The following is a 14,277-nucleotide window of genomic DNA, read 5'->3' as shown; positions in this document are numbered from 1 at the left end:
TTTGGTCAGCCTAAAAGGGGGCACTTCCCAGTAGAGCGACAGCCAGCCCCACAGGTCGATCTTGTCACTACTGGTGCGCAATCCTCCTCCTCAAGTCGCCTCTCTCCACACTGGTCACTCCTGATACTGCACAAAATGGCTGCTGGTCACTGGCCTTTTATAGGCTGGCCTCAGACCCCTGGAAGCCACTAGATGGTTCTGGAACCTTCCTCATGTTAACCTATGGGTCTTCCTTCCTGGGATGTCCGTTATGGCAGTTGGTGGCCACCATTTTAGGTTCCTGAGTGTCCCTAGATTTTCCAGAAGCTTAACTAGGCCTCACAGAGTATGAAGGGGAAAATGGCCTCATAGTCAAGGAACACCTAGCCCCCTGACAGCACTGAAAAATCCTGGTGGACATAAAAATAAAAATAGAAACACTGGGAGGCTAAGGGTGACAAAAATAAATAATGATGGTTAGAACACCCCCAGATGCAGACAGGTCTAACAGGGGGCCAGTGCAATTTGCTTAGGTCAATCCCAATGGAAGCACATCTGGGAAGTTTCAGCAACAAACGCGCTGCAGAGTTTTGAATGCTTTGTAATCTGTTGAGTTGTGATTGTGAAAGGCCAAGGTATAGGGCATTTTAAATAGTCCAACCGTGAAGTAACCAGAGCTTGAATAACATTTTTCTGGACTGACAAAGTTGATAATCTCAGAATCTTCGTCAGGATTTTCAAAGTCCCAAAGCATTTTCCAGCTAGGGAGTTTACTTGGTTGTCGAATAACACCTTGTCATCTAGCCAGATACCAAGATTTGTAACTTTTGTTTTGGTGACAGTAAAGGACCGGGACTGGCAGGCCACCATGCGGTGGGCCAAATATCAGGCTGATTAGCCAGAATCAGCACTTTGGTCATCTCACCATTTAACTTAAAGCAATTGTTATCCATCCAGTTGGCTACTTCCAAAAGGCACAATCGCAGCTGAGAAGCGGAGTTGTTGTTTTTTTGAGAGAGAGTGATGACCAACTGCACATCGTCCGCATACGAAATGATGGTAAAGCAAAAACGTTCAATAACATCTGCCAAGGGGCAGACATAGATAGTAAAGAGAGTTGGACTCGAGAAAGATCTGAGAGGAACTCCTTGGCACAACACAAGCGTTTTTTAGTGGAACGGTTTTTGAGAAACCTGAAAAGTTTAGCCTTGCAAAGAAGAGACGAACCAAAGCAGAGCCTCCTTACCAATACCACTTTCCCACACTCTCTTTAGCAGGATATTAAAGTTAAGTCAGAAAGCCAAAAGCCTTGAAAAAGAAGCCAACCTTTAACAGGCCTTCCCTGCAGTGAGAAGGATATGTTACTCTAGCTTTGTGAGGGACTTCTTTTTACAAACCCTGTACTAGTGTAGTGCTATATTGTCACTGTGGCGGAGTGTTTGCCATGAAGTGCTATAAATCATGTAAACACATTGACAGCTATCCCAACTTAAGTGCTGCTTCGGAGCCCCGTATGGGCATTCATCGACTAATAGCACTAATCAAGTATCTTCCATCATTTATCTGCAGTTTATAAGTTCAAGTGATGTTTTGACCACGGATACAATGACCATAACATTTACTCAAAAGCAATCAACACTGTAGTATTGTTACCAACAGTATGCTGTATTGTTTCTGTGGCGACCAATTTATGTACTGATACAATGTAATATCTAGCATGGGAGTTTTTCAGAAGCCGATAAGATAGCTCAGTTGGCTAGTCCAGTTGTCTTTGTGTAATCGGAATCCCACAAATTCCCTTCTCATACTTTGATACCCATTCGGATGAGGACCATTTAGTTGCTTTACATTTAAGGCACTTTAGAATTAAATGGTGTAGCATGATTCAGGGTTTCACATATTATAAATGATTACTTTAAGTGTTTTTAACACCTTAGATGAGGCGCAAATATCCCTCCCCAGTGCTGCGCTGTCCATTGGAACTAGTGCTGAATGGACGTCCAATGGACGTGCGCAGCACTGGGGAGGTAGTGCTGCCGTCGGCCAACGCCCCGACGCAGCACTTAAGAGGTTAAAAGAAAGAATACTGTAAAGTTTATGTAAAAAAATAATTCATCTTAAAATGAAGAGAAACAACATTAATTTCCTCACATTTATTCGGTGTAGGGAAAGAGTAAAGAGGTTTTAACATAAAGGTCACCTTGACTGTTGTCTCCTCTCACAGCGGTGGAAGGGACTACCTTCCAATTATTTATATGTATTCTCCTATAAACAAGACACTGGGTGGAACTGACCTGATCACTGGTCTCGACAACCTGGGACTACTGTAAAGTCATTTAAGTTTATCACCCAAAGAGCTCATGAACAATCTGGGATGATTGCAAAAACAGACAGTTAGGATGGCCAAAGACTTAAGAAAAACAGATTGTCATCAGCACTGCATTAAAATCATTCTTCTGGCTTCTGATTGCACCCTTCATTTGGCCAGCTTGCAGACTCTCTGCCTCAAAAGGTTAAAAAAAACATAGAGAAATATCCTTCACAGTACATGGTGCACTCCATGCAACATACTTATCCATTCTTCAAAAAGCTTCTGAAAACAATTTTTAAAATAGGTATTTGACAGACCTTTGAGATGGAGCTGATGAGTAAGACCAAAGAGTACCACAACCTCTTTGACAGGTCAGTCTGCAGCTGTCTTTCATCCTCGCTTCACAGTCTACTATTTTTCCTTAGGCCAGCAGCACTAGAGTCCACTTCAATCTTCGGTGAATAAGAGTATCACCCTTTCTGCCTCATTGAGTTCAACGTGATCTCTCAAGGGTACCACCTAGCCATACTGAACCCTAACCTGATGAGGGTGTGCTATATTTCACCAAGAGTCGTCTTTGAGGGACTTCGGAGAAAGTTATGCTGAAGCTGTGGAAAGGTTCAGGCCTACTGTCAGAGATTTTTAACGACCACACAAGCAAAATATGGGAAAGCTGCAGGAAGTAGGAGTGGGGGGTGGGGGGGAGTAGAAACATCTGGCTAAATGGGTTATTAAGAAGAGAAAGAGTGAAGAACATACTTGGTCGTTATCCGGGTAAGAATATATATTCAACTGTGCAGTAAGATTTCTCAGTAGAACATTACATCTGCTGTGAACATTGGTCTGCCTGTCAGTTTTGATTGCAGATGGGGGCAACAAAGCATTTTAAAATTACAGGTGCCATTGAAATGGGCGGAAGTGTGATTTCAAGCGATTCTACGATACAACGGTACTTTAGTGAGTCTGTGGCGGTGTCTGTTGAAAGCCAATCATGCCTAAGTCGTATTCAAGGCAGATGTCCAATGCCTTTTCAAGCTTTAGATGTTGCTAAAAGGTGCCGCCCCGAGGTGTGTAATGGAAGTGAGAGTTCATGGTGGACCTGTCACTCTGATAGTCACAGCTGCTTGTGGTCCGGTGTCGTCTCTGATGCATAAAGTTCCTTCTGGATTTATGACAGGGCCTTACCTGCAAGTATTCATAATCACACAAATCTCCCATGGAGACGACTTTGGCTAAAAGCCCAGTACTGAATGAAGGTGCCACAGCTGGCACTGGGTCACTTGACTGCCATGAAAAAAGCACTTGAAGGATACATGGCATTGCCAAAACGGAACCTAAAAGCTATTTTTGCTTACTCTCGCTCCCAAAGCAGCTTAAAGCAATTAGCCCTGCAACTAGTCAATCAATGCAAGACTTTATTTGGATTAAGTCCATTAGTCGCACAGTTTGAAAATGCAGTTAATCAATGGATCCAAACACTATTAATAATAATTTAAAGCAAATGTGATTCTTAAAATCATCTTCACGTGTTTATTGACAAACCTTTACCATTCGCAGTTGTAGATATTTTTATACATTTAAAAATCCTTACTTTGATATACAGATATATAATTTATTTCTACATTAAAATCAACATTTGAATGGTCCTACTTTCATTCGTAGATGAGTACTGCCAAAATTTGTTTTCAGCCAACCCCAGTCATGCACAAGGTTTCACTGTTCGTAACCACAGACCTTTTTTTTATGACGGTTCACTGGATTTTTCCTACTGTTCTACAGCTGCAAGATTGAGAAACTTACACACTGCAAACCACAGAGACGGTGCTGTCGATTTTGTTTGAGAATGCTGATGCAAGCACCTTCAAATGAAGTAGGGGGTGTGAAAAAGAAAAAAAAAGCCAAAAGTATAAAAACCACTTTGAGTTCTCCATGTTTAGCCAGTTAAATATGAATTAGTTATATATATATATATATATATATATATATATATATATATATATATATATATATTTGTTTTGAGTCAGATATGATCACAATAATTGTATCGCAAACTTAATACAAAAAAACATATAAACAATAGCAAAGCCCATCAAAAGCCAATATTATGCATTAGCCTACTTGAGATAATATAACCATATGCAGATCACATTGCAACAATTAGATTATGCCGGGCAGGACTGAGGGGCACTGTTTGAAATGGTGGTGTCTTGTTGGAAGGTTGTTAGACTGTCCAAGTAGGGACCCTTCTTCCTAGTCAGGATAAGGCAGTTACACTTCCAAAATAACCCCTGCTCTCCCTCCTTGGTAGCTTGGCACGAGCAGTTAACCTTATCTCAGAGGCAGTGTGTAAAGCATTTGCACATAACAGTAATACAGTGAAAACACTAGAAAAGGACATCACACCAGCTTTAGAAAATATGCAATATTTATCTGTGTAAAACAAGACCAAAACAATAAAAATCCAGCATACAGATTTCAGAAATCTCAATAGTCCTGATGAGAACCTCTTAAACCAAGAGGTTTGAAACGCATAGGCCACTGGATAAACCAAACACCTTTTCACCAAATGTATTCTGTCCCAATAGGAGATTTACACTAAAAATCACTAATTGCACATAATGTGGTTTACTGAAAAGATACATTGTTGTTATTAATTGATGTTTGGTTTACCAATGTTTTTTGTTTGAGTATGAATGTAGTATGTCTGAAATAGTGAGTCTGATGTGATGTTGTTGTTTAATTTTTGAATTCTTTTGTACAGTATTTGTGGGGTATGTAAAAAAAATTGTGTCTATATGGTATAAAAATGAAAAAGGTTCTTATGAAAAAAATGAAATGAGAATTCAAACAATAAAAAGCGATTAATGAGCTTACAGATGTATTGATGGTCAGTGTTTACATCGTGGGTAATTTAATTCAGGAAATTGCAGCAGCATTGGCAATTGGGTGTGGTCTTTGGTTATGATGTGCTCAGCCTTGCTGCTTTTGAGCCAAACTCTTTATTGTTATTTTTGTGTAACTTATGAGCAGTGCCCCCAAACCACAGTGCAGACCGTGGCTGCAATGTTAGCTGCCGATGACCTTGGTGAGGCCGTGGCGGTGGAGTGAAGCAAGGCAGTATGGAGTGCGGTGCCCACAGGTCTCGGTGCAAGGAGCTGCTCAGCGGCGGACATCATTGTCGGTGAGGCCAGTGTTGCGGTGCGAGATGCAGCGGTGCCCTCTGCGGTGCCTTCAGGTCACGGAACCGCTGGCGGTCTTGGTGCCGGCATCAGCGTGCGGTTTCCCTCTGTGGCAACTGTAGCACACAGTCCCAGAGGTAGGCAAAGTCTTTGCTGTTCCTAAGTCTTCTTGAACAGGGGGCAAGCTCAACTTCAAGTCCTTGGAGACACTTAGAAAGGAGATTGCAGAACGTTCAATCCAGTCCTTTCTCTGCCCAAGACAGAAGCAGCTAATGCAGGCCAACACAGCAAAGCACGCATCTTCTCCAGTTCTTCTTGGCAGGTTCCTTGGTCCAAAAGAGCCCTAAAGTTTGTTCTGGGGTCAGGGCACCAATATTTATTCCACATTTCTCTTTGAACTTGGCACAAACAAAGTTCCACTGGCATTTATAAACCAGTTCTGCCTGGCTCAGGCCAGGTTCACTCCAGGAAGGAGAGACAGCTTTGTGGAAGGCAGCCACATTCCATTCAGGTGCAAGTGAAAGCTCCTCCCACTACTCTAAATGCAGCCAGGTCTATTAAGCCTGTCAATGAGTCAACCCACCTTTTGTCTGTCTAGTGTGCATGCACATCCCCTGCTCCTGTCATTCTGAGCCCAGAAGGTGAATACACAAATGGCAGAGGCACACAGGATGGTTAAGCAAGAAAATGTCCACTCTCTAAAAGTGCAATATTTAAATACACAACATAACAATCATCTTTATCAAAAGATGTATTTTAAATCCTGAGTTCAGGCATACTAAAATCAATTTTTTCTATCAGCTCCCACGCGCAAGATACATTGGTAAAGTGTTAACAAGCAGCTCCGATGTTAACCTATGGGTGAGATAGCCTTTCAACAGTGAAAACGAAATACACAGTATTTCATCATTAGGACATGCAAAAATACACCACTACATGTCCTACTTTTTGCATCAAGGCATCTTGCCGATAGGGCTACCTTTAGCCTACCTTAGGGGTGACTTAGAATAAAGAAAAAGGAAGGTAAAGGCCAGGCAAGTGCACTTGCCAGGTCGACATGATAGTTAAAAACAAAACTGCGTGCCGACACTGCTGTGGCAGGTCTGAGACACCTTTGAAAAGCTACTTGTGTGGGTGGTACAACCAGTGCTGCAGACCCACTAGTAGCATTTGATTTACAGGCCCTGGGCACACACAGTGCACTATACTCAGGACTGAGTTTTAAATCAAATAAGCCAATCATGGAAACACCAATCCAAAAACACAATTTACAGTAGGAGCCCTTGCACTTTAGTACTGATCATCAGTATTAAAGTGCGCAGAAACTCTAAAGCAGAAAAAACAATATCCAGAGTACCACCAAAACCTGGAAGCCTGAAGCAAAAAGGCTGGGGAAATATGCCAGGTCTAACAGGCACCGCTTTTGCCCTGATGGAGTCCTTTATTACCAACAGATCTCACACTGTGAGCTGTGGGCACTTTAGGGATGGTTCTTTTCAGTTACCATGTGGGGTCCACAGGGATCCTCTCTTAGCCCTAATCTGTTTAATATTAATGTTGTCGCCTTGACCAGTCTGATTTGGTCTTTCGGCTTTCAAGTATTATCCTATGCGGATGATACCCAAATCATTGTCTTGATATCAGATGATATTTCAGTGTTGGCAGAATGGTTCAAATGCTGTATGTTGGATATAAAAAACTGGCTGACAGAAATTGGTTGAAACTGAATGCCGACAAGACCGAGATCCTAATTTTTAGAGAACAAGCATCAGTATGGTCTGAGTTGTTGTGGACAGATAATCTAAATCAATAATCTGGAGCTAAGACTGCAGTTCGTTTTATACTCCATCATGATATCCTAGATGACAGCTGTAAATTGTGGACAAAGCGGGGTATTAATAGCTGGGCCTCAGAGGCCCAAAATTCCTAAAGGGCAGGGCAACCAGCAAACGTATGCACAATATCTTCTGCATAGCTGTCGCCCTCTAGGCATCGGTTCCTGTCCGAACCCCAGCTCGTAGTCCATTTTGATATCCGTTCAGGTGTATAATACAGCATATAGTCTTAATCCGTTGAAGCTTTAAGATAACCGAGAAAGTAGACTGGTTGACAATCTCCAAAGCGTTCCGAATCTCTCCTGCTGAAATCTGAAGCAAGCATCGTGCTCCACTTAGCAGCAAGTAGTACACTATCATCAGGGCAATGCGAGCAGAGCCTACTGATTGAAGCTTTTCCAGGTGCCCTATAAAAGTAATATAGAATATCCGATGCTTCACAATCTATTGGTTCCTTGCACTTGCGCAAAAAGTAGTCCTGCAGCTGTATATATTTGAAGAAAAAATGACCGGGAAGATTGCGTGAAGTTTGAAGAGATATAAATGAGCTGAATCCATTGGCCGCCATAGTGTGGCAGGGTATGCTCAGACGTGAGTCTCTTGCTCACTTTGCCACTGGATTCAGGCAAGCCGGGCTGAAGACGGCTGGAATGCCAGAAACCGGTCCTCGGAAGCTTGTTTCCGGTCCAGGGAAGACATGGCTTGGCAGTTCTGGCTTGACTGTTCCCATGAGGCACAGGGTCAGACTGATTTGCATATAGCCATGTCTGAACTGGGGTGGCTGAGTGGGCTAATGAACGGTGATGGATTAAACCCAGATCTTTTGACTGGGTGTGAGTGTTTGATTGATTCAGATGCTCCGTCCATCACCACCCCCTTTTGTACCGCTGAATCCATTCAGGTCATATAACTGTCCTTCAGTTGTCACTCCTAACCTTGCCCATGCCTAGCCCAAGTAGTCATGGAATATTTTGGAAAATGCTGGGTTGCCCCACAATGGTGTATCTGCGTGCAATGCAGCCAAACAGTAGCTAGAGCATATTTCCCTCCAGATACAAACGTTAGTCCCAATAATTTTAAATCGAACCCGTTTGTAGTAGTTTGGATCCGTAAATCTATGAAAAACCCTGGCGTCAGACTGCAAAGCAAGTTGATATCCCAAGATGGATAGTTGTGGTTCCCGCCCAGTGAGCATATTACGTATGCAACCAGCGAATGCTGTACAAAAGTACAATTTCAAAATCAGGTAGCTAAAAAACCCCTTATTTATACGGAGTTTAAGCCCAATTATAGCCCCATATAAAACTGCTGATGACACCTTCAAGATGCCTAAAAAAACAGTCCGGAACTCGAAGTGTGATAGCTCGAAATAAGTACATACATTTCGGCAGAATATTCATTTTAATAATATTGCAGTGGCCGATTATGCCAATAGGAAGCCGGAGCCATGGCCGCAGCTTGGCGGTTACTGACTGCAGCAGGGTATTAGTTATATTTGATGCCATGATTACCATTTCAATATTCTGAATGGCAATTTAAACTCTGTCCCTACAGTGTGGAATTAGATGATACTGTCCCCTGTATTGCTGCTGGAGTTAAATATTCGTGCGTTAGTGTGTGTGTGAGTGTGCATGTTTATGAGTGTGTGTGTGTTTATATTTGTATCTCTTTTCTTTTTGCTCATCTCCTGTCTTGATCCTGTCCCTAGGGTGAGGCCATAGTTGTTATTAATATCCTTACCTTCTGCAGCTTCCATTCAAACAATAAAGGGAAGAATGTACACTGCACACATCCAGTGCTGACAGAGAGCCTTCTTGTTCCAGGCAGATTAGAACTACTCGGGATCAGTTTATCCTTCAGCAAAGATTGTCTTTGTCAGGCTTCCACAGGTATCTCCCAAATGTGCCTTGGAGCTGTGCTTGCCAGCAGAGAACAACAAGCTTTCTTGAAATCTGCAGCGTCATTCATAGCCTGCAGGAAATTACTGTTGAGTTTTCTCTGTTTCCTCAGCTTTTAAACCTCCCCCTGGGCAGCCCCGATCATGCTGCCTGTGACATCCTTTTCAGATCTACACACACTCACAAAAGTGTATTCTAGGAGAGGGAGAGGGCGAGGGAGAGGGGGAGGGAGAGGGAAGGAAAAGAGAGAGAGAGAGAGAGAGAGAGAGAGGGAGAGAGGGAGAGGGAGAGGGAGAAAAGAGAGAGAGAGAGAGAGAGAGAGTGTTTTGTCAGGCCGCACGAACATATATGTGAAATTGCTATGGTGCAATGTATGTGATGCAGAAATGTTGGTGCCACTGCACGTTAATGCAATTACACCTGGGACTGCATGCTCCCTGCATGAGGAATAATTAAAGGCTACGGTTACTGTGGGGTAATGTCACGCGGAGGTAAATCAGTGGTTAAATATAAAACTTAAAATTCTTACTTTTCCTGCACCGTAACCAACAGTGGCGGCTATTAATTTTACCGGGGATGGGGGCAGAGGGCCACACACACATACATGCACACTCACTCCCATGTATTTACACATACACGCATGCACACACGCATTCACACCCATTCACAACTCACTAACAAATACACATACATGCATGCTTGCACACTCGCACAAAACATACAAAAAAAACTTACCTTCACTGTAGAGAGGGAAGCTTCGGAGGTCCCAGAAGGGTTGGAGCTCCTGCCTTCCCTCATTGGCTGACATAAGGTCAGCAGCAGTCCCTAACTCGTCACAGAGTGGGATTGGCCATCAGATTGCTGGCCCCACCCCACTCTGTGACGAGGTGTCACTGATTGACACTCTGCACTGGGCACTTCAGGGCTTAAAACTGAAGCTCCCAGGTCCAAGGCAATCAGTGATGCTCCCCCTTGTCATCAGGGGAGGCCCTAAAAGGCACCTTTGCCGGGTTGGGGAAGTGATGCTCACAGAGTTGCTAAATTCTCAGCATGCCTAAGTTCAACTCAGGCAGTCAGAAGCCTGTGCATTTAATGAATGTCTCGCTCCTGGCTGCCTGACCCAGGCCCGGACTGGCCGTAGCGGGCACCGGGCAATCCCCCGGTGCGCTGCATGGGTGGGGCCCGATTTTGTTACAGGGCCGTTTTTGCAGCATAACAAAATCGGCAGAAAACCGGCCCTGGTAAAGAGCTCAGCGGCAACCCCAGCCCCTGGGGGGAGGCCGGCCGAGCACTTTGCCTGGGCCGGTTTTGGTTCCCAGTGCGGCCCTGGCCTGACCTGAACAAGAAGAGTGTCTGTCAGGCTTACCTTTGCTCTGCCTGGCAGACATTGCTTTTGCTGGGAAAATGGTGGGGGGCGTGGCCCCTCAGCCGATATGGACGGGCCGCTGCTAATATGCAATCATCTATGTGGCTTATTTCAAGTCTGTTGAGTTTTAAGCAGAGCAGTGAACAATAAATCCTGGCCTGATACAGACTTTTGCTGGGAACAGTATTCCCAGCATAAGAGAAGTGCTGGGATTGGCCTCTGGGAGCCTGTGCAGTGTGCACAGAATATCGGGAGAGGAGCAATGCGGTGACCGTTAAGTATTTTTTTTCTTTTGTTTTGTCTGTGCTCATTTTTGTATTCCCCCACCCACCGCTTCCGCCACTGGGAGCACTTCCAACCAGAATGTACTGTTCTGAATGGGTGACACATCTGTCCCAAGAATCAACATGCACTTTAGAGGGCACGGATACAATATTAAATGTTTTGCTCAAAATCTGCCGTCCCTAGGCAGACTTGACCTCACCCTCTGTTTAATACGTTTAGAATAAAGTCTTATCATGACGCCGTACCATTGTACTGTAGGACAGGTGGTATTGATACTGTTTGCACCATTGCCTCTTATTCATGGACTGCCTGGCCTATCTTGAGAAAAGAGAAAACAGAGTGTGATACACAGTACTTGTCTGGTAGGCTGGTTTTATTACTATTGTTTTAGGAACTGTTGTATGCACTGCTAACATAATGGCTTTTTGTGTGGTTTTATCGTTCTTACAGTGATTTTAACATGGATGTATTTGGTTGTTATCTTTGAACTTTTACTCGCATGCTGCTGGCAGTTGTATCTTTTTATGTTAGGATGTAACCCCATGTTTGCATGTTATGGCTATAAAGCGAAACATTGATGATCAATTAAACTAATCTATCCTATAATCTATATCTAATAAACCTATCACTATGGGCCACTTGTGCTTGGCTTTACTGGGGACAAAGCAGATGATGAAATGGCCCCCACTCTGCCCCTGTAGATTAGCTGAAGGTGGTGGGTAGATGGCTAGTAAGTAGCCCAGGCTCTTCACCAGTAGGGCTGCATCCATGTTCATCCTCATTGGGAGAAGAGTGTTCTGGTTTAATCCCATAGCAGGAATTCATATGAAGGAAGCACCCGATGGGCTGTGTTCCTGCTTAGACAAACTGAGTTTTCTCTGCAAAAAAAAATATAGTAGCTTCTAACAAAATTGATTATTCCATATATTTTGTTTGAAAGAGGAATGCATGGTTTTGATACTTTGGATTAATAATCAACATGAATTCCCAAATAAGCCAGCAAATATTTGAAGACATATCAGCAACCAATACTGCATGCAAAGTTCTAACAAATGAGATAATCATAAGCTAAACATATGTAACTCATTCTGTAATGTATTTGTGAACTGCTACTCCTTTGAGACAGCACTGAAGTTTAATCCCCTGTTTCATAAAATGGCATGATATTTATGTCCACTTGGCAAATTGGCTGAAATGACAGGCTCCCTTACATAGAACTGTTCCTTTTTTTCCAGAGTTAACTTCAATTGATGCTGGGCCTGTGTGAAGGACCATAGCTCAGTACGCAAAGTGTCCCGCTGGTTCCAGTCAATAGCATCCATACATTTTCCCCTACTTATCCTTGGCGCATGTGTGAATGTGTGTGAGAGAGAGATTTATCAATAATAAAAATGAAAAGAAATTAACTCTGTTAGTACAATGGAGTAGTGATTTAGGCCAGTTGATGTAGTTGCTTGTGTCCTGGTGTAATTTAGATAACACTGTATACTGTTCATGATGTACTAGTGTGAGTAATTATAGCATACTGTTATACCATGTTACTTCCCGTCCTTATGTACCAAACACACTGCTTGATATGTATTGTTGGCTTTTGTTGTGAGACTATGTGTTCTTATTTGCTCATACCATCTAGGCTTACACTAAATGTTGCTTAGTTCCCTCTCAAGTACCAGCAGCCCCTATCCTGCAGTTGGAAGAATGCTGTACCCACAACAACAGCGCCACATTGTCGTGGAAGCAGCCGCCATTATCGATGGTCCAGGTGGAAGGATACATTCTAGAGCTGGATGATGGAAATGGCGGTCAGTTCAGGGTAGGTGCACAATATGGGCTTCTCTCTTCCCGCACTGAAACAAGGCAAGACCTCTGGTTGGCATTCTTTATTCCATGCAGATGTCAGTATACTTCCTGGTTGTCAGTGTTACTTCCTGGTTTTCAGTATTACTTCCTGGTTTTCAGTATTACTTCCTGGTTGTCAACGTATTTCCTGATTGTACAGGTTTTACCTCTTCCTTCACTAAATGAATGGAATATCGCTAACTGATGCACATTTTCTATTATTGGAAGTTTCCACAATCCCAAACTAACTCGATTGAGTCATAGATAATGTTCTGAATAGGGATTTCTTAAAATGATTAACGAAAGTGACTTATTCAAAACATATATTTTTTAAATCCCCATGTTTTTGATAGATTATGGTGACAGGAGAACGAATGGCATTGGTTGGTATTCTGGGAGATAGACCTCTGTTTTAGGAGTGGGTATTGTCACATTTTGTCTGAAATATCGTCCAAGGAGGGCTATTATATCTATGAGAGGGCTTTCCTACCCTCACTAAGCCACGTTTATAGGACGATTAGATACTTTACAGAAGTGATTGGAATAACTTATTTTTGCCTATATAAAAACCATTAAAAATACATTGAGAATATTTTAAGTGATTTTATTTTCTGCCTGGATGTACAGCAGTCATTGATCGTGAAGCACATGCTGACATAAGTGTAGACACAAATTTAGAAGAAGCAGATTTGGAAATTAATGACAAGAAGAATTTTGCTTTGAAAAAATAATGGCATACATTTTGAGACAGGTTTTAATTATGCAAATAGTTTCGCTTTTAATTTTTTAAAAATATTAAATAAAGAACTACCTCTGTACAAGGTCACTTCTTTTATGCTTTAGATACCAAAAAACACAAATACTTGTCTGTCACTTGGGCTTGCCAGTGAGCTGAGGTTGAATTTCTGAGCACAATGAGTAAGCCACCACGTCTTTCTTTCACACCTTATGGTCTATCTGCCCTCTTTGCTGTTCCACAAAAGCATTACCACATGTGTGCTCACCTCTATCTGTGCTCCTTTTTGTTTTTGATATCTCAAGCATTATTCTGCTTCAACAAGTGTTTTGTTAGGATTGCCCGCTTTCTTGAACTGATCTCCACAGGCAATTTCTTGTTGTTATAACTTAGGCTTCCCCTGGATTTTTTATATTTGCACCACATCCACTTTCTTCCCTTCCTCAGTTGTTCAGTTGTCTATAGAGCAAAATATCTTAAAATGACTAAGTAACTTCTGAGAAAAGTCAAAATGAACAGAGCCTGAAAAACCGCAGGCTACTGCAAGAACAGGCTTCTTTGAATATGACTCAAGTATACTGAATGCCGAGCTACCTATGCTTAGAAAGTACAATGTATATTGACAAGATAGATTGTATGGAACATCAGTGATGTCATTGTTGATGTCATTTCTGATCATCTTGATGTTACTTGAGAGGCCACCAGCAGCACACTTGGCCTTTTGGTAACTAGCTAGCCATAATTTAACAATTTCAGGGACTTTTGACCATAACAATCAAAGAAAGAATTTTTCAGGATATTTGTATTTATCAGTTTGTATATTTATTTATGTGATCTTAGTGCAGAGCC

The 14,277-nt window shown here is 42.5% G+C and overlaps 1 protein-coding gene across 6 annotated transcripts in view; it reads left to right on the top strand.

Moving 5' to 3' along the window:
* Positions 1-14,277, top strand: part of TRIM9 (tripartite motif containing 9) — a 457,236-nt gene that overhangs the window by 306,496 nt on the left and 136,463 nt on the right. For all 6 annotated transcript variants that reach the window (XM_086937313.1, XM_086937319.1, XM_086937316.1 and 3 more), the window contains exon 6: positions 12,509-12,666. In XM_086937313.1, the coding sequence (XP_086793439.1) occupies positions 12,509-12,666 (158 nt within the window). The remainder of the gene's footprint in view (positions 1-12,508; positions 12,667-14,277) is intronic.

This window comes from Lissotriton vulgaris, chromosome 9, assembly GCF_964263255.1.
Source record: "Lissotriton vulgaris chromosome 9, aLisVul1.2, whole genome shotgun sequence".
Taxonomy (NCBI): domain Eukaryota; kingdom Metazoa; phylum Chordata; class Amphibia; order Caudata; family Salamandridae; genus Lissotriton; species Lissotriton vulgaris.
The sequence above is the reverse complement of the archived record's forward strand: the minus strand, read 5'-3'. Positions and strand labels throughout refer to the sequence as shown.